Genomic DNA, 15,264 nt, shown 5'->3' on the forward strand with positions numbered 1-15,264 from the left:
TTTTTATCACATTTGGCACAGATGTCTTCTATGACAAATGTAATTGCTCTTGGCATAAGCACATCACAAATATTGCTTCCCCATGGAATATTGTTCTCACATTTTGGTGGTGTCCACAAAACTTCTCTATCTTCTAGACTCCACTCAAAAGAGGATAGTTAGATTAATTAACTGTCCATTGACTGGAAATCCTATCCATAGTTTTGCCGATGATAGCACATTGCATTCAACTTTCCATTTTGAGAAACCTTGCCCTGTTCAATCAGCTTCAACTTCTCGAAAATCTGCTACCAATTCCTTAAATGCCGATCTTCAGGTAATTCTCCAGTGGGGCAAAGACAACTTAGTTGATTTCAACCCTTCTAAAACTCAGTCTTGTCTTATATCTCGCAAAAAGGATTCTTCTGCTCCTATGCTTATCTTTAGTGACAATCCGATTTCTAGGCAAAATGATATATCTCGTTTGGGGATTACCCTGACTTCTAATCTCTCTTGGCACAAGCACGTTACAAATATTGCTTCCTCTGCATCTAAAAAACTTGGTTTTCTCTTTCGCTCTCGGCGTTACTTTTCTTCCAAACAGCTGCTCACTCTGTATAAATCGCAAATCCGCCCTGCAATGGAATATTGTTCCCACATCTGGGGTGGTGCCCCCAAAACCTCTCTCAGGCTTCTTGATTCCATTCAGAAGAGGGCAGTTAGGTTAATTAATGATTCATCTCTAACAGAGTCTCTCCACTCGCTGTCTCATAGATGTACTGTTTCTGCTGCATGCCTCTTCTACAGATACTTCCATGGGCACTGTTCTTCTGAATTGGCTTCTATAATTCCCGCTCTCTCTTTCAAAACAGTCCGAACATGTGCCGCCACCAGCCAACATCCATTTACTGTCCAACTTCAAACTCACAGAACCAACTTTTCATCTTCCTCGTTTGTTCATTCAACTGCCGTTTTCTGGAACAACCTTCCTCCATACGTATTTCCTGAAAATTACAGTCTACAGAAGTTCAAGTCCAATGTCAACAAATATCTTCTTTCGTCTTCTCAACCTCCAACCCAAGCACGTTACTAAGTACTATAGGTTCTAATACCTCTCGTGTTTGGGGTTTACATAAAAAAAAAAAAGCATTGGTGTACATGCAAATATACATGCACCTGTTTCTACTCTTAGTTACCCTAACACAGCCCATGTATTTACTTGTTCCACTATGACTCCCAGCAGTCCTGGAAATTCTCATTACCTTGTTTTCCAGCTGTTCAATTGCATTTCAATAGAAGTAGTGCAAGAATCACTTTTACCTCTGCCAGAGGCTACTGTTAATCTATTAGTCCATGTATTCCCCCAGTTAATTAAAATGCTCCCTCTTTTAGTTTCTGCTGCATGCTTTTTCTATGGATGGGCGCTGTTCTCCTGAATTAGCATCTGTTTGGAGTTATCATTAAAAAATAAATAAATAAAATAGGCAATGTTTAAAATACAGGGAAAGTGCCTCTTTTTGCCATTTTGATTTTCATGAGACTGCATAAGTATTGCTCCTGGAAATTAATACATTAGATATACTCTAACTTAATTTAAGAAGAGTTGTATTTAAATTGACTTTTAAATTTTTTTTGTTTCTTTTCTTTTCTTTTCTTTTCTTTTTTTTTTTTTTTTATCCAGAAAGTATTTGTAGAAGACATATGACACATTTTTAATCAATTTCACTAGTTATTTTCAGGTTAATTACCAACTGAGGTTTACCATTTGATATCCAAAGAGGAGATTTAATACAGGAAGCTTAACACTATAATTTTAGTTTAAAATTTATAATATGCTGTAAACTTTAAAATGGTACAATACAAGAGTAATGTCTTTTAAGTTTATAGTAACTGTAGCCATTAGATCTATTAAGTTAGAAGGCTTTAAATCTGAAAAAGAAAAAAGAAATAAAACTACAGGTATTTAGAATAGCAATATCATATGCTTATTATATGAGTATCATTATCATTGAAAGAAAAATAAAATTAAAAATTAGTTAGATCTGTGATTTAGTCTTTCAAAAACCAAATTTCATTTATAAAGTTCTTAATAAATTTACTTAAATTTAAAATGAATCTCAGATCATCTCACCTCTCTTTAGCAATACCACTTTATTTTCTAAAACAGCTCTTGCATCAGTTCCTTCATCCATGAGGTCTAATTTGGTCAGAACACTTATTGTTCTTTCACCTTAAAAGAAAAGAAGATTAATGTGCAATGATCCTATAACATGTTAATCTGGTCATCACTAATTTATGTTCTAATAAAATACATCCAATAGCTGTAACATTTAATATATAAAATAATCTAATTGCTATCAGCATTCAACTTAAAAACACACTCAGTTAATTAAATAACTTCAGGCTACTAAGTACTATTTTGATATTTAAACACAATGTGTAATTGCGTTTTAAATATCAAATCTTTTCTTTATCTTGATCATTTTCTCACAAAAACCCTTCAAAGTACACAGTCAACGTAAGTGGTTCTCTAGGCACGTCAGATTACAACTTGGTGATGGTTTCTTTTCCAATGGAACCTTTCTCAAGTGGCTATTCTCATGCTGTTTGGCATTAACAATGCAAAATAAGATGACCTGCAAGATTTCTATTTTTCTTTCACTTGGTTAGATGTCAACGTTTCCTCAGATCTTGTCAGTGAAATTATCCCTGTACAGATGAAATTCTTCATTCCGCACTCTGCCTTAAAATCTCGTCCTTTATTTAAAAGTTGGTTTTCCAATAAACAAACACACACCACGACCAGTCAGCATCATTTTACTGTGCAAGTTCATCTTCTCTCAAACTTTAAAACCACATGTTACTAAGAACAATAGCTTCCAATACTTTTTGTGGTTGAGGTTTTCATAAAAAAAAAAAAATTATTTTAACTCAAAAAAGAACCCAGGATTTAATGTTGAGAATAAAAATACAGGGATGAAAAAATCTATTCCTCACCAATCAACCAATGGTTTAGAATGAATTGTAATGATCTGGCCACACTGTAGTGTTACATGCAGCAAGTAGTTCAGAAAGGGTATAACCACTTGCTGTCTACGGGTTAACTGTTGATGATCCTACTCAGGTTGCGGACGAATTCAATAGGTATTTTGCATCTACATTTACACATGAGGAATTTCTTACGGAAGGGTAGGCCAGAAGTTTAGAAGTTTATCAAACTCAAATGAGGAGCTAAATGAATTTGTGAAAACTGAAGGAGAAATTGTTGAAGATGGACAAAAAAAGGCACCTGAGGTGAATGGAATCTATCCAATTATATCAAGGGAGACAGCAAAGGAGGAAAGCAAACCCTTAGCCATAATTATGACCCCATTATTAGATTCAGGAGAGGTCCCTATGAACTGCAGATATGCGAATGTATCCCCAATTTATAAAGGGGGATCAAAAGGCAACATGAGTAATTACAGTAACATCTGTTCCAGGAAAAATAATGGAATTACTGATTACAGAATCAATGCAGGATCACCTGGGCAGGCATGCAATTATACTGCAATCATAGTATGAATTTGTTAAGGGGCAGTCTTGTCTAACCAATCTGATAGGTTACTATGTCGATTTGTCGTTGGCATTCGAGGTGAGCGGACGCACTTCGTCAGGGCTCCTCAGTTAAGTGGATTGGATTACTGTTGATTAGTGCCTTTAAATATTTGGATATTGTTGGATTATTTTGTTATAGGTTTTCCTGTAACAGTTTGATTTTAATAATATTATAGATATAATTTTTTAAAGTTAATTTTCATTGATATTTAGCTAATTTTATAATGGTTGTTATGAGATCTGCCTTAAACACGCCACAGGGTATTGTGACTCACACGGAAATAGCCGATGGCGATTTACAGGTGAGTCATGATTTAATCCGTTGTGGAACCTGTGGAATGTTTTCCAAGGTCGACCTGGTGACTAATCATAACTCACCTGGGGATTCTTTTCTTTGTGATCGATGTATGGAGTGCACCGATCTTAAATTACAATTTGGTGCACTGATGAAACAATTTGAATCCCTGAAAAAATGGGTGCTTGCCCTCGAGAATAATGCATCTGGGAGCTCGTCAGGGACTCAAACAATCTACCAAGTGATGCACACCCGATTCGGGCCTCAAAACAGAAAAACCAAATAGAAACTACTCTGGTTAAAAAGGACATTGTTTTATTAGGAGACTCCATTGTCAGGGAAACGGGGAATATTTTTTGTAATAAGGATAGGTGGAGTAGAACCAGGGTATGTCTGCCGGGAGCAACTATTAATGATGTCACCAACAAATTGTCAGATTTTAAGGGGGGGGTAAAGAGAATATTATTATTCATGTGGGGACTAATGACATTAAATGTACACAATCTGACGATTTGTTGGAAAAATACAGGACCATGCTGAAGAAATGCTGCAAGCTAGGCCACAATGTCTATGTGTCTGCAATTCTGCCCAGACACGATAAGAGGGATTATATGTTAACACGATAGGAGAGATTATATGTTAAAAGCCTTGTGGATTAACTCAAGACTTGAAGGACTCTGCAAGGCTTTAGGGGGAAAATTTCTATCAGCATGGCCCCCACTTGTAGGCAGAAGGAATTTGTTTTGTAGAGATGGGATACACTTAAACAAAGGTGGTGCAAAAGATTTTGCCAGTATTATTGAGGATACCGTAAAGGTTCAGGGATACTGCTAGTTAGGGAAGATGTGGGTAATACTGACACGCGTTTATCTGATAATATTGGTCAAAGTAACTCTTGCGCATACCTCAAGAGTTCTTATCTGTTACCCCAACTGGACATGTTATCTAGATGTTCTGGGGGCAGAAACGTTTCAAATGAGCGGGTAGCTAATGCCAGGGAAGAGAGCCTAAAAAACTTCAAGGGTTGTGTTAGGGTTGTTAAATATACAAGAACAGTAAGTCTTAATTGTTTATATAGTAATGTTAGAAGTGTCGTCAATAAAATGAGCAAATTCGAACTGCTGGTTAAAACAAGTAACGCGGACATATTAGGGCTTACGGAGACGTGGTACCACCTGGAAATTGGGGATGATGAGTTTCAGTACAGCTTGTATAATGTATTTAGGAAGGATAGGGTAGATAGAAGGGGTGGTGGGGTAATGCTTCTTATCAGAAGCAGCCTGAGTGCGACGATAGCTTTCCCGGATTCAGAGGTTTCACATGCTAGTATAGAATCTGTATGGTGTGAGATAGTTGGAAACAAAGGTATAATGCGAGTAGGAGTAATCTACAGACCAGGTGATTGTGAAGATTATGACGAAAGCCTCTACATGCAAATGGAATGGGCAAGTAAGCGTCAATGTCTTATTATGGGTGATTTCAATTTGCCTATAATTGATTGGAATAAATGGGAAGGAAACTCGACATGGGGAACAAAATTTTAAAATCAACTAGATAACTGTTATTTGTATCAACATGTCAGGGAAAGTACTAGAGAAAAGAATATCCTAGACCTCATCATCACCCATGAATCAGATGACATAGCAGGGCTGACAGTAGAGGAACCAGTAGCAGGAAGTGATCACAGAGTTCTACGGTGGATGATGATGAGAGAGGTAGCAGCAGTAAAAGGCAAAGGAATGGGTTTTAATTTCAGAAAAGGAAATTATGATGCCTTAAGGTACTACATGGCCTCTATTAACTGGGTAGATATCGCACAGAGAATGAATACATTTGAACTGTGGTATGCTTTTAAAACATTAATCACAGATGCCTTGAATGTGTATTTACCATTAAAAAAATACTCCAAGAGGACGGTTCCACGTTTGGATGAATAGTGAAGTTGCCACATTACTTGAGCAGAAAAAGGTGGCATGGAAAGGTTACAGAGCAATAAAAAGTACTGAAGCCTATAACAGCTACAAGATGATCTGTAATAGAGCCACAGAAAAGGTTCGACAGGCAAAGGCAGTTTATGAGAAATCACTAGCAAACAGAGCAAAGAGGGGGGATAAGGAATTCTTCATTTATATAAATGCCAAGAAGAGCAGGACAAACCAGATTGGACCTTTACTTAAGGGAAAGGGGATAGTATTAAATATACCAGCTGCCGTTGCATATGAACTCAACAGTTATTTTGCATCGATATTTACAAATGAAAAACCTTTTGTGGCAATGTGAAATTGTGGGAGCGAAGTTGAAAAATATGTAATTAATGATATTGAAATTTCGCAAGATTATTTAATGAAAAAACATTCGAGCCTACAGGCCAATAAGGCTCCTGGAATTGATGGAATATACCCTATAATCTTAAGGGAGGCGGCAAGTGAGTGCATTGAACCATTGAGGCTAATTATGCGAGCATCACTAGACTCTGGGGAGATTCCCTTGGATTGGAAAAGTGCAAATGTATCTCCAATACATAAGGGTGGCTCTAAGAGTGAAGTGGGAAATTATCGACCTGTCAGTCTGACTTCAGTGGTAGGGAAAATCATGGAGGCAATGATCAAGGGTGAAATTCAGGATCATTTTGATCGAATTGAAATTCTCAAGGATACTCAGCATGGTTTTGTACAGGGAAAATCATATTTAACAAATCTGGTTCGCTATTTTGAAAGGGTCGCTCACGAGCTGGATTTAGGGAATAATTTCGACACTGTTTATTTAGATTTCAGCAAAGCTTTTGACTCAGTCCCACATGAGTGGTTGCTTTATAAGCTGGAACAGGTTGGAATCACTGGGAAAATCCTTAGATGGATAGCAGGATCGCTTCAGGGCAGGAGGCAGAGGGTTGTGATCAATGGCTATTCCTCAGATTTGGTTGATGTAAGAAGTGGGGTTCCCCAAGGATCAGTATTAGGACCACTGTTGTTTTTAATTTTCATAAACGACATTGATGAACGTATAGAGGGCATGAGATGACTAAATTTGCAGATGATGTTAAAATTGGTAGAGTAGTTAATGATCACTGTCAAGCTGAGCTTCTTCAGAGAGACCTAGATAGACTTCAGGAATGGTCAGAAAAACGGCAGCTATGCTTTAATCCAACAAAGTGTAAGGTATTACACCTGGGAAACAGTAATCCCAAAATAACTTATTCACTTGGTGGAGTTCAACTAAACCCAGTACTAGAGGAAAGGGACTTGGGTGTTATGATACAGTCAGACATGAAATTCTCTGAGCATTGTAAACAGGTTGCAAGGAAGGCCCATGGTGTCCTATCGATGTTTTGCAAGTAGAGATAGGGATGTGATAATCCCATTATATAAGGCTTTTGTTAGACCACACTTGGAATACTGTGTTCAAGTATGGAGACCGCACCTAAAGAAAGACATCGAGCTTCTTGAAAGGGTGCAAAGACAGGTAACTCGCCTGGTGATATCGGCAAAAGGGCGTCCTTATGAAGAAAGACTTTGAATATGTGGGTTGCAGAGTTTAGAAACTAGACACCTTAGAGGAGATTTGATTGAGGTGTTTAAGGCTCTGAGAGGCATCAGTAAAATGAATGAGGGCGAAATTTTCAAGATTATAAATGATGCTAGAACTAGGGGACATAAATTCAAGTTACAGGGGGAAATGTTTAGATTGGACTGCAGAAAGTTTTATTTTAGCCAGCGAGTTATAAATTACTGGAATAAGTTGCCTTCATGGGTGGTAGAGGCCGACAGTTTGGGGAAATTCAAAGGTCATCTGGATAGTACTTTCGGGTAAGGAAAGCGCATAGGATGATAGGTTTAATTTCATTTTTTTTATTAATTATTATTATTTATTTAATTTCCTTTTCTTTTATTAACTATTATTATTTATTTATTTATTATTATTTTATTTTTTTTTATCATTGTTTTATTCGGGTTTTGTTTTGTTTTTTTGGCTGGTGCAGCATAAGCCATAGGCTTTCTTGCACCATGCAGCCATTACTAATACTAATACTATAATGCATTGACAAAAACAGGATAAAAAAAAAATATTGACATCATATATTTGGATTTCAGGAAGGCTTTTGATACTGATGTACATAAAAAACTGCTGTACAAACCAGAGCAATGTGGCATTAAGAGCAAGTTACTGCTATGGATAAAGAGATGGTTGAGTAGGAAAAGACAGAGAGTGGTAATTAATGGACATTGCTCTTCCTGGACTAATGTTATTAGTGGAGTTTCCCAGGTTAGTGCTTGGTCCATTGTTGTTTTCAATATTTATCAATGCTACTGATAAAGGTATATCAGGCTTAATGTTCAATATTTACCAATGCTACTTATAAAGGTATATCAGGGTAAGTTCGCAGATGACACAAAGGTTGGCAAGGTAGTTAATGAGGGTCACTTGGGTGAGCTACTGCAACAAGATCTAGGAAAATTGAGTTGATGGGCTGAGAAATGGCAGTTGAAGTTTAACATTGACAAATGCAAGGTACTGCACATGGGTAGCAGTAATCCCACAGTAACTTATCAACTGTGTGGTACTACACTTAGGGTAATAAAGAATGAAAAAGACCTGGTGGTAATTGTGCATTTAGACATGAAATTCTCTGAACAGTGTATACATGCTGCCAGGACAGCTCATGGGGTTTTGTCAATGATATACAGAAACTTTGCTAGCAGGGATAAAGAGGTGATTATCCTTTGTATAAGGCCATGGTTAGGCCATATCTTGAGTAGTGTATACAGGTCTGGAGGTCTCACTTTAGGAAGGATGTAGATCTGCTGGAACAGATGCAGGGAAGGGCAATCAGATTAGTTAAGGGAACAAAAGTGTGCTCTTACCTAGAAAGGCTTCAGTTCTGAAAATTGCAGCATCTTGAGACTAGGCACCTGCAGAGAAATCTGACTGAGAGGTGCTTAAAGCCCTGAATGGATTGAGTAAGCTGAATGTTAATAGCAGTCTTCCACTTGTTGAGACTATACTTATGAGGGGACACAAATTCAAGTTGAAGGAGGATGGTTGCAGGATAGATGTGCAGAAGTTTGCTTCAGCCAGCAGGTGGATGATCATTGGAACAGGCTTCCATCTGTTGTTGTGGAAGTGGATGGATTGAATAAATTCAAGGGAGAACTAGACAAATTCTTGGAGGATAAAAAAAGTACACTGCAGCCATTATCAATACACTGCAGTAAAGGAAGCCTCCTCAATAGTTCATGTTGAGGAAAATAGACTGTTCTATTTCTGGACCACGCTGGCCTGAACCCACGCTGGTCCAGTGCGGGTTGGCAGCTCTTGACTGTATTTAGCAGTCAGAGGCTCGAACCCCAGTCTACTCAAAGAGTGTGTGCTACTGAACTCCCGCTCCTGACTACTTGGCTATGGAGGCATGGAAAGTACAGATGGGTGAACTGTGTTTTTTTTTTTTTTTTTGGCTCAAGCTATATAAGTTTGCTTTCTTGCATCATTTGTCATTACTACTACTACTATTTTTAATAGTTTTGGAAGCATACAAAATGTGATTTCCAAGTTTGTCTAGCATAGTAAACCAAAGATTTTATGTGCCCACTCAAAATAATCAAAGAGCATAAGGCTGGTGTTCATAGTGACCATCGTACTGACCGAAATTTATCTGAAGGAAGACACTAAGATACTACATGACAAAAGCAAAGTAAAACTAAGGTTTTTTGAGATCTAGATACATTTTATAAAATTAAATTAAGGTTGTTCTTTAATTTTGTAAAAATTAAACAAGAATTTTGGACAGTTTTTATCCAGCTTTGCTCGTAGGTGGTTGCCTTGATGAACTGTTCCCAGCTTTGAACAGAATATCACTTTATTTCAACACTGCAGTGAAATATGTAATTATTCAAATAAAATTCAATGGAAATTGGGTTTACATCCAAAATATTTGTCCTTTCTTTTCTTTCCCTTTCCACATAACATCCAATTTGAATTTAAAAGTTGCAATTCTATTCAATTCCATATTTATTAGTCAAAATTATATTTTTAATTTATAAAAATTAAAAATATAACCACATACCAAACTTGTAGTTAAAAGATCATCAAATAAAGAGCAACTCTAATGCATGCTGCATCATGCAGTGTTAATTCCAAGATACCACAACAAAAATGCTCCGTAGGCCTAATTTGGAACAAACAGCTCAAAGCAATGTACTATAACCAGTGGAGAGACAAAAAAGTAAAGTTGGGAGTAGTTGTGGGCAGTGGTAAAGTACTGAAAAAGCTTTAATGTTTTTACAATGAAAATTCTATTATGCAGGAACATTTTAAGTGAAAAAAATAATAATTACATACGTTTTATATATAACAACAAAAAATTTAAATCTCTCAAATGAGAAAATTCTTAGGTGGATATATTGCAAGTTTTGTTGTATTACTTATGCAGTAAAAAAGTATTTTTCATAATCGCTTTTGTACATGTATTTATATTTACCTTTTGGATCAACTTCCCTGGCAATGTTAAGAGCATCTGAAGTTGCTATATCTTGATTAGCAGGTGTTACAGCCAGAATGAGACAGTTTTTCTGTGAAATATAACTGTATACTGTCTGATAAACAAGATTCACAATTCTTTCAGGCTGTCCTTCAATAGGATTTTTTATAAGTCCTGGTAAATCAACAAGAGTCAGCTCCAAAACTATAAAGAAAAAAAAAGTATGTATGCGAAATATATATATATATATATATATATATATATATATATCATATACGGTATATAAATTAAAAAGCAAAAGTTAAGTAGATGTGAAAATGGTAGGTTGTAGTGTTCATTGTACAGGACAGCCTAAAAGAAGTCAGGTAAAGGAAAACAGAAAAATAACATAGGAAGAAGTCTAAAAGCTTAAAGGTGGGGGAATCCTAAGATATATAAGAAATATACTGTAAAGCAGATTACAGCTATAAAATAGCACTGATATAAAAAAAAAGTTAATAAATTTAGCATGATATGGCAAAGGAAAGAATCACCAGAACATAACATATTGAAATATTCTTTATTATTAATGATGAAAGAAACAATTACATAAATATTGCAAAGACAAGAGGATGGACTGTCACAGCAAACATAGCCAGGGTGCTACAACTGTGACAGTCCAAAATTAGTGCCATGAAAAATTACACAATTCAACTTACATCATACAGTATAATTTATGTTTTACGTTTTTCCTTCTGCTTGGAAATTCTCACATCCAGTAAATGTTAGTCTCACATCCAGTAAGTGTTAGGGAGGGTTGGAAAAGTGCTAGCTTTTCCAACATTCCACATTATGGCTGGTGATATACATAAATTAATTGATTAACAATAGCCGCAGGAAGAAGTGAAAGTGATCCTTGCACTGCTTCCTTGGAACATGCAGCATCCCCAAAAGCGAGGTTTTGGGACTGCTGCATGAGGGGAATTCTACACCTACTCTGGAATAATTAAGAGTAAGAACACGTTCTTAGAATAATTAAGAGTAAGAACATGTTCATGTATACCAATGCTATGAGCATAGTAAATAAATTTGATGAATTTGAAGTGCTGGTGAAGTCATCAAAAGCAAAAATTGAAGGGATATCAAAGACATGGTGTCACACAGATATAACAAATGAAAAATTTGAATACAGGGAGTAAAATGTATACAGAAAGGACAGACAGAACTGGAAGGGTTACGCACTTAATTAAGAAGCACATGAAATCTATGGCTGGCATTCAGTTAATATGGATGGCCAGTGAAATGTTGAGTCAGTTTGGTTGATATAAGCACTAGGGAAAACAAAGATGAGAGTAGGAGTGTTATAGGTCAAATGATTGTGATGAGTACAATGAAGAGGTGAACAGAGAAACAGAGCAGGCCAAAAATTAGAATGTCTTATAATGGGAGATTTTAACTTTCCAGATACTGACTGAAACTTGTGGTTGATCACTCACATACTATCAAGACTTTTGTGGATTTAATGGATGACTGTTTTCTACAGCACATGTTAAAGCAACTAAGAGAGACAGAGCAATATGCTTGATGTGGTCATCAGCAGTGATTTCATGCATTAAGAATCTGCAGATAAAAGAACCACTAGGTGGCAGTGATCACAGTGTATTGATGTGGGATTTACTTAAAGTTATAAGTAAATGTTAAAGTTATAAAATGAGCAACACTTAGCAAGACAACAGTTAGAAAATCCAGAAAAATTATTTAGAAAACAGCAAGTCACTGTTTTCAAAAAATAATTCATCTATACATAAATAAACTAGAACACGTACCATCATGTGAATATATTTTAAGAGAAATTGGACTGGCTGAAAAACCTCCTTTAACTTTGGCTTCTTTTTCAGTTTCTTCTTGAATTATTTCTCTTACCTCTGTAAAGTCGTAATATTTCTTTTCTTTGTTTACAAATACCGCATATTCTGGAAAATAAAATCTTCTTCATTTTAAAATCCACTTTGTGAATAGCACTTATTATTTTAACTGATATTCATAAAGATAGCTTAATAATTCAAATATATTTTACTCAAGTGATTTATGGAGTTTTCATATCAAATAATAAACAGTCACAGTTTGTAATAATCATAATATTATTGTTGCTATTATTATTACTATTAACTGGCCCATGATAACCATGTAGACAGTGTGTTTAATAAAATTACATTTTCCTTATACACCAATGAGCCAAAACATTATGACCAGTGAGTCGTTACCAAATCAAAGCAGCTGCAGGTGAACTACGGCACATGTGCGGGTTGGGACACAGTATAAAAAACACCTAATGCTGAGCTCCGTTAATCAGTGTTACTCTTGTTCTTCAAATGGGAAAGGCAGCGGACTTAAACAAGTTTGACAAAGGCCAAATTGTAATGGCCAGACGACTGGGTCAGAGCATATCCGAAATGGCACGGTTGTTTGTTGTTTGTTATTTGGTTTTTAGGAGCATTAGCAACTAAGGCCATATTGCTCCGGGATATGCGGTGGTCATTCCCTGACCTTTCCGCATCCTCCGTATTTGGTGGTGACAGGCTCGAACCCCGGTCTAATCAAGAAGCGTGTGCTACGCACTGCTGCTCCTTCCCACCTGGCTACGGAGGCGCCTCCGAAATGGCACGGCTGGTGGGATGCTCATGGTCAGCGGATGAATCACGTTTCCTGTTGCACCATGTGGACGGCCGGGTATGTGTGCATCATTTTACCTGGGGAAGTGATGGTGCCTGGATGTACCATGGGACGAAAACAAGCCAGTGGTGGAGGTGTCATGCTTTGGGCGATGTTCTCCTGGGACACCCTGGGTCCAGTCATCCGTGTACCAGGCACTCTGACATCTATCACCTACCTAAACATCATTGCTGACCAGGTACACCCTTTCATGGCAACTATCTTCCCCTCTGGCAGTGCCATCTTTCAGCAGGATAATGCACCATGCCACACAGCTCGGATTATTCGAGATTGGTTTGCGGAATGTGAGGAAGACTTCCAGATATTGCCCTAGCCTCCAAATTCCCCAGACATCAATACCACTGAGCATCTGTGGTTTGTGTTGGAATAGCAACTCCAATCTGCAGCCTCTCAACCATGGACTTTACAGGAGTTAAAGGATCTGCTGGTTACGTGTTGGTACCAGATGCGCCACACGACACATTTTGAAATCTTGTAGCATCCATGCCTCACCAGGTATGAGCTGTGTTGGTTGCACATGGAGGACCATCATCATATTAGGTAGGTGGTCATAATGTTTTGGCTCATCGGTGTATAAAAGAACTTAAAAAAGAAAAGGATCGCAGTTTTAGGCTGTTAACCCAGATAAATTATCTGTGATAATTAATTTATAATTTGGCTGATATTAAAACAAATGTAAAAATCATGGAGTTCAAAGTAATGCATGTGTGATGCAGTTAACAGGATTCTGTCTTGCACAAACCAACTTCAGAGTGTAAGAAGACTGTAGAGAATGCCTAGGTGCCACTTTTAACACTGATATCATGAACTCAGTAACTTCGACAGAAGGTATTTTATCAGCCTTTGAGAGGCTGGATGGTTAAGTTAGCAGAACATGTAGGCTGTGACAATGTAACAGTGCAGATGTTGGCAACAGTAGCTGCTAGAAGGTAAAACTGCTCATTAAATGGGTAGTGGGGCACAATGGAGGACTACAGAACAGTATAACCATCTCATCCATCAAGAGGTTTACACTGCACCTACAATCATGCTGACTACCACCCAATGAGTTATGACATCAGCTGGCTGTCACCCCATCACCTGTAGAACCATTGCATGCTGTGCATACCAGCCATTGTGTTGATTACCCCTGACCACAACCCATTGTCAATAGTGTCTGGAATGGTGCCATGCATGGGCCACTTTGGATACAGAATAGCATCATGTGGTCTTCAGCGATGAATCCCACTTCCACTTGGGCTCAATGATTGCCACAATGATATGGTGAATGCAACGTTTCTAGAGCCATTGTAGAATGCCATACTGCATACCCTGTTGCCGTTATGATGTGGGAAGCAATCAGATTTGATAGTTGGTTGTCATTAGTGTTCATCAACAACAATCTGACTGCTATGTCACCAAGATTCTGGAATCTGTCTGTCTCTCTCTCTCTCTCTCTCTCTCTCTCTCCTTTCTTACTGAGGTGCCTGATGCCATTCTTCAGCAGGGAAATGCTCAAACAAACACCCTTCATGGTGTGGATGTACTGTCTTGACCAGTCAGGTCTCCAAATTTCTCACCCTATCAAGCATGTGAGGGCCATGATTGGACACCGTCTACAGAGCCACCTGCAGCCAGCAAAGACCATGGCTGTTCTGCGGGACTAGGTGGAAGAGGCTTGGTGGGAAATTATTATTATTAGTAGTAGTAGTGGCAAATGATGCCAGAAAGCAAGCATATGCAACAAATACCACAGGAGGCTACTCAACACCTGTATGCTTCAATGCCAAGATATTCGGCTCAAAGTATCTGCAACTGTGGTGGATTTACATCACATTGATCTATCCATTGTAAGAATTACTTTGTTCGCTAAATGTGTTCACACACATACATCAGCATCTGCAACTTTTATCATTGTTCCTTAACCACTTCGCTATCATTACTCTAAATATCCTCTCTGTATTCCTGTTCCTTTAGGGTGCTGCAATTTCAATGTCACAGAATGTATTGATATTAAAGCTAACTGAAAAACTGCCTAGGGTTGACCAATTGAAAGTAATTTCATTTGGCTTCTATTAGCTTCTTAACCCTTATATCTGCTATAACAAGCAGATCTTTCCTGGCTGAAAGAATAACCTTGAATTTTGCAGTAACATGTCATTTAAACATCTTAAGGTAGTCAATTTGTTTAGACAGTATTTCATTTGAGTTTGGTTAAACAAAATTC

At 37.4% G+C, this 15,264-nt stretch overlaps 1 protein-coding gene across 1 annotated transcript in view; it reads right to left on the bottom strand.

The window, feature by feature from the left end:
* The window catches only part of LOC150080328 (dynamin-1-like), a 61,080-nt gene extending 49,911 nt beyond the window's left edge, over nt 1-11,169 (bottom strand). The window contains exons 1-3 of the mRNA XM_090380685.1: nt 11,121-11,169; nt 10,347-10,550; nt 2,111-2,209 (exon numbers count right to left, since the gene is read on the bottom strand). Of these exons, the coding sequence (XP_090236811.1) occupies nt 2,111-2,209; nt 10,347-10,550; nt 11,121-11,169 (352 nt within the window). The remainder of the gene's footprint in view (nt 1-2,110; nt 2,210-10,346; nt 10,551-11,120) is intronic.
* Nucleotides 11,170-15,264: the final 4,095 nt, after the last annotated feature.

Source organism: Mastigoproctus giganteus, chromosome 9 (assembly GCF_048544385.1).
Source record: "Mastigoproctus giganteus isolate SK-2022 chromosome 9, ASM4854438v1, whole genome shotgun sequence".
Classification (NCBI taxonomy): domain Eukaryota; kingdom Metazoa; phylum Arthropoda; class Arachnida; order Uropygi; family Thelyphonidae; genus Mastigoproctus; species Mastigoproctus giganteus.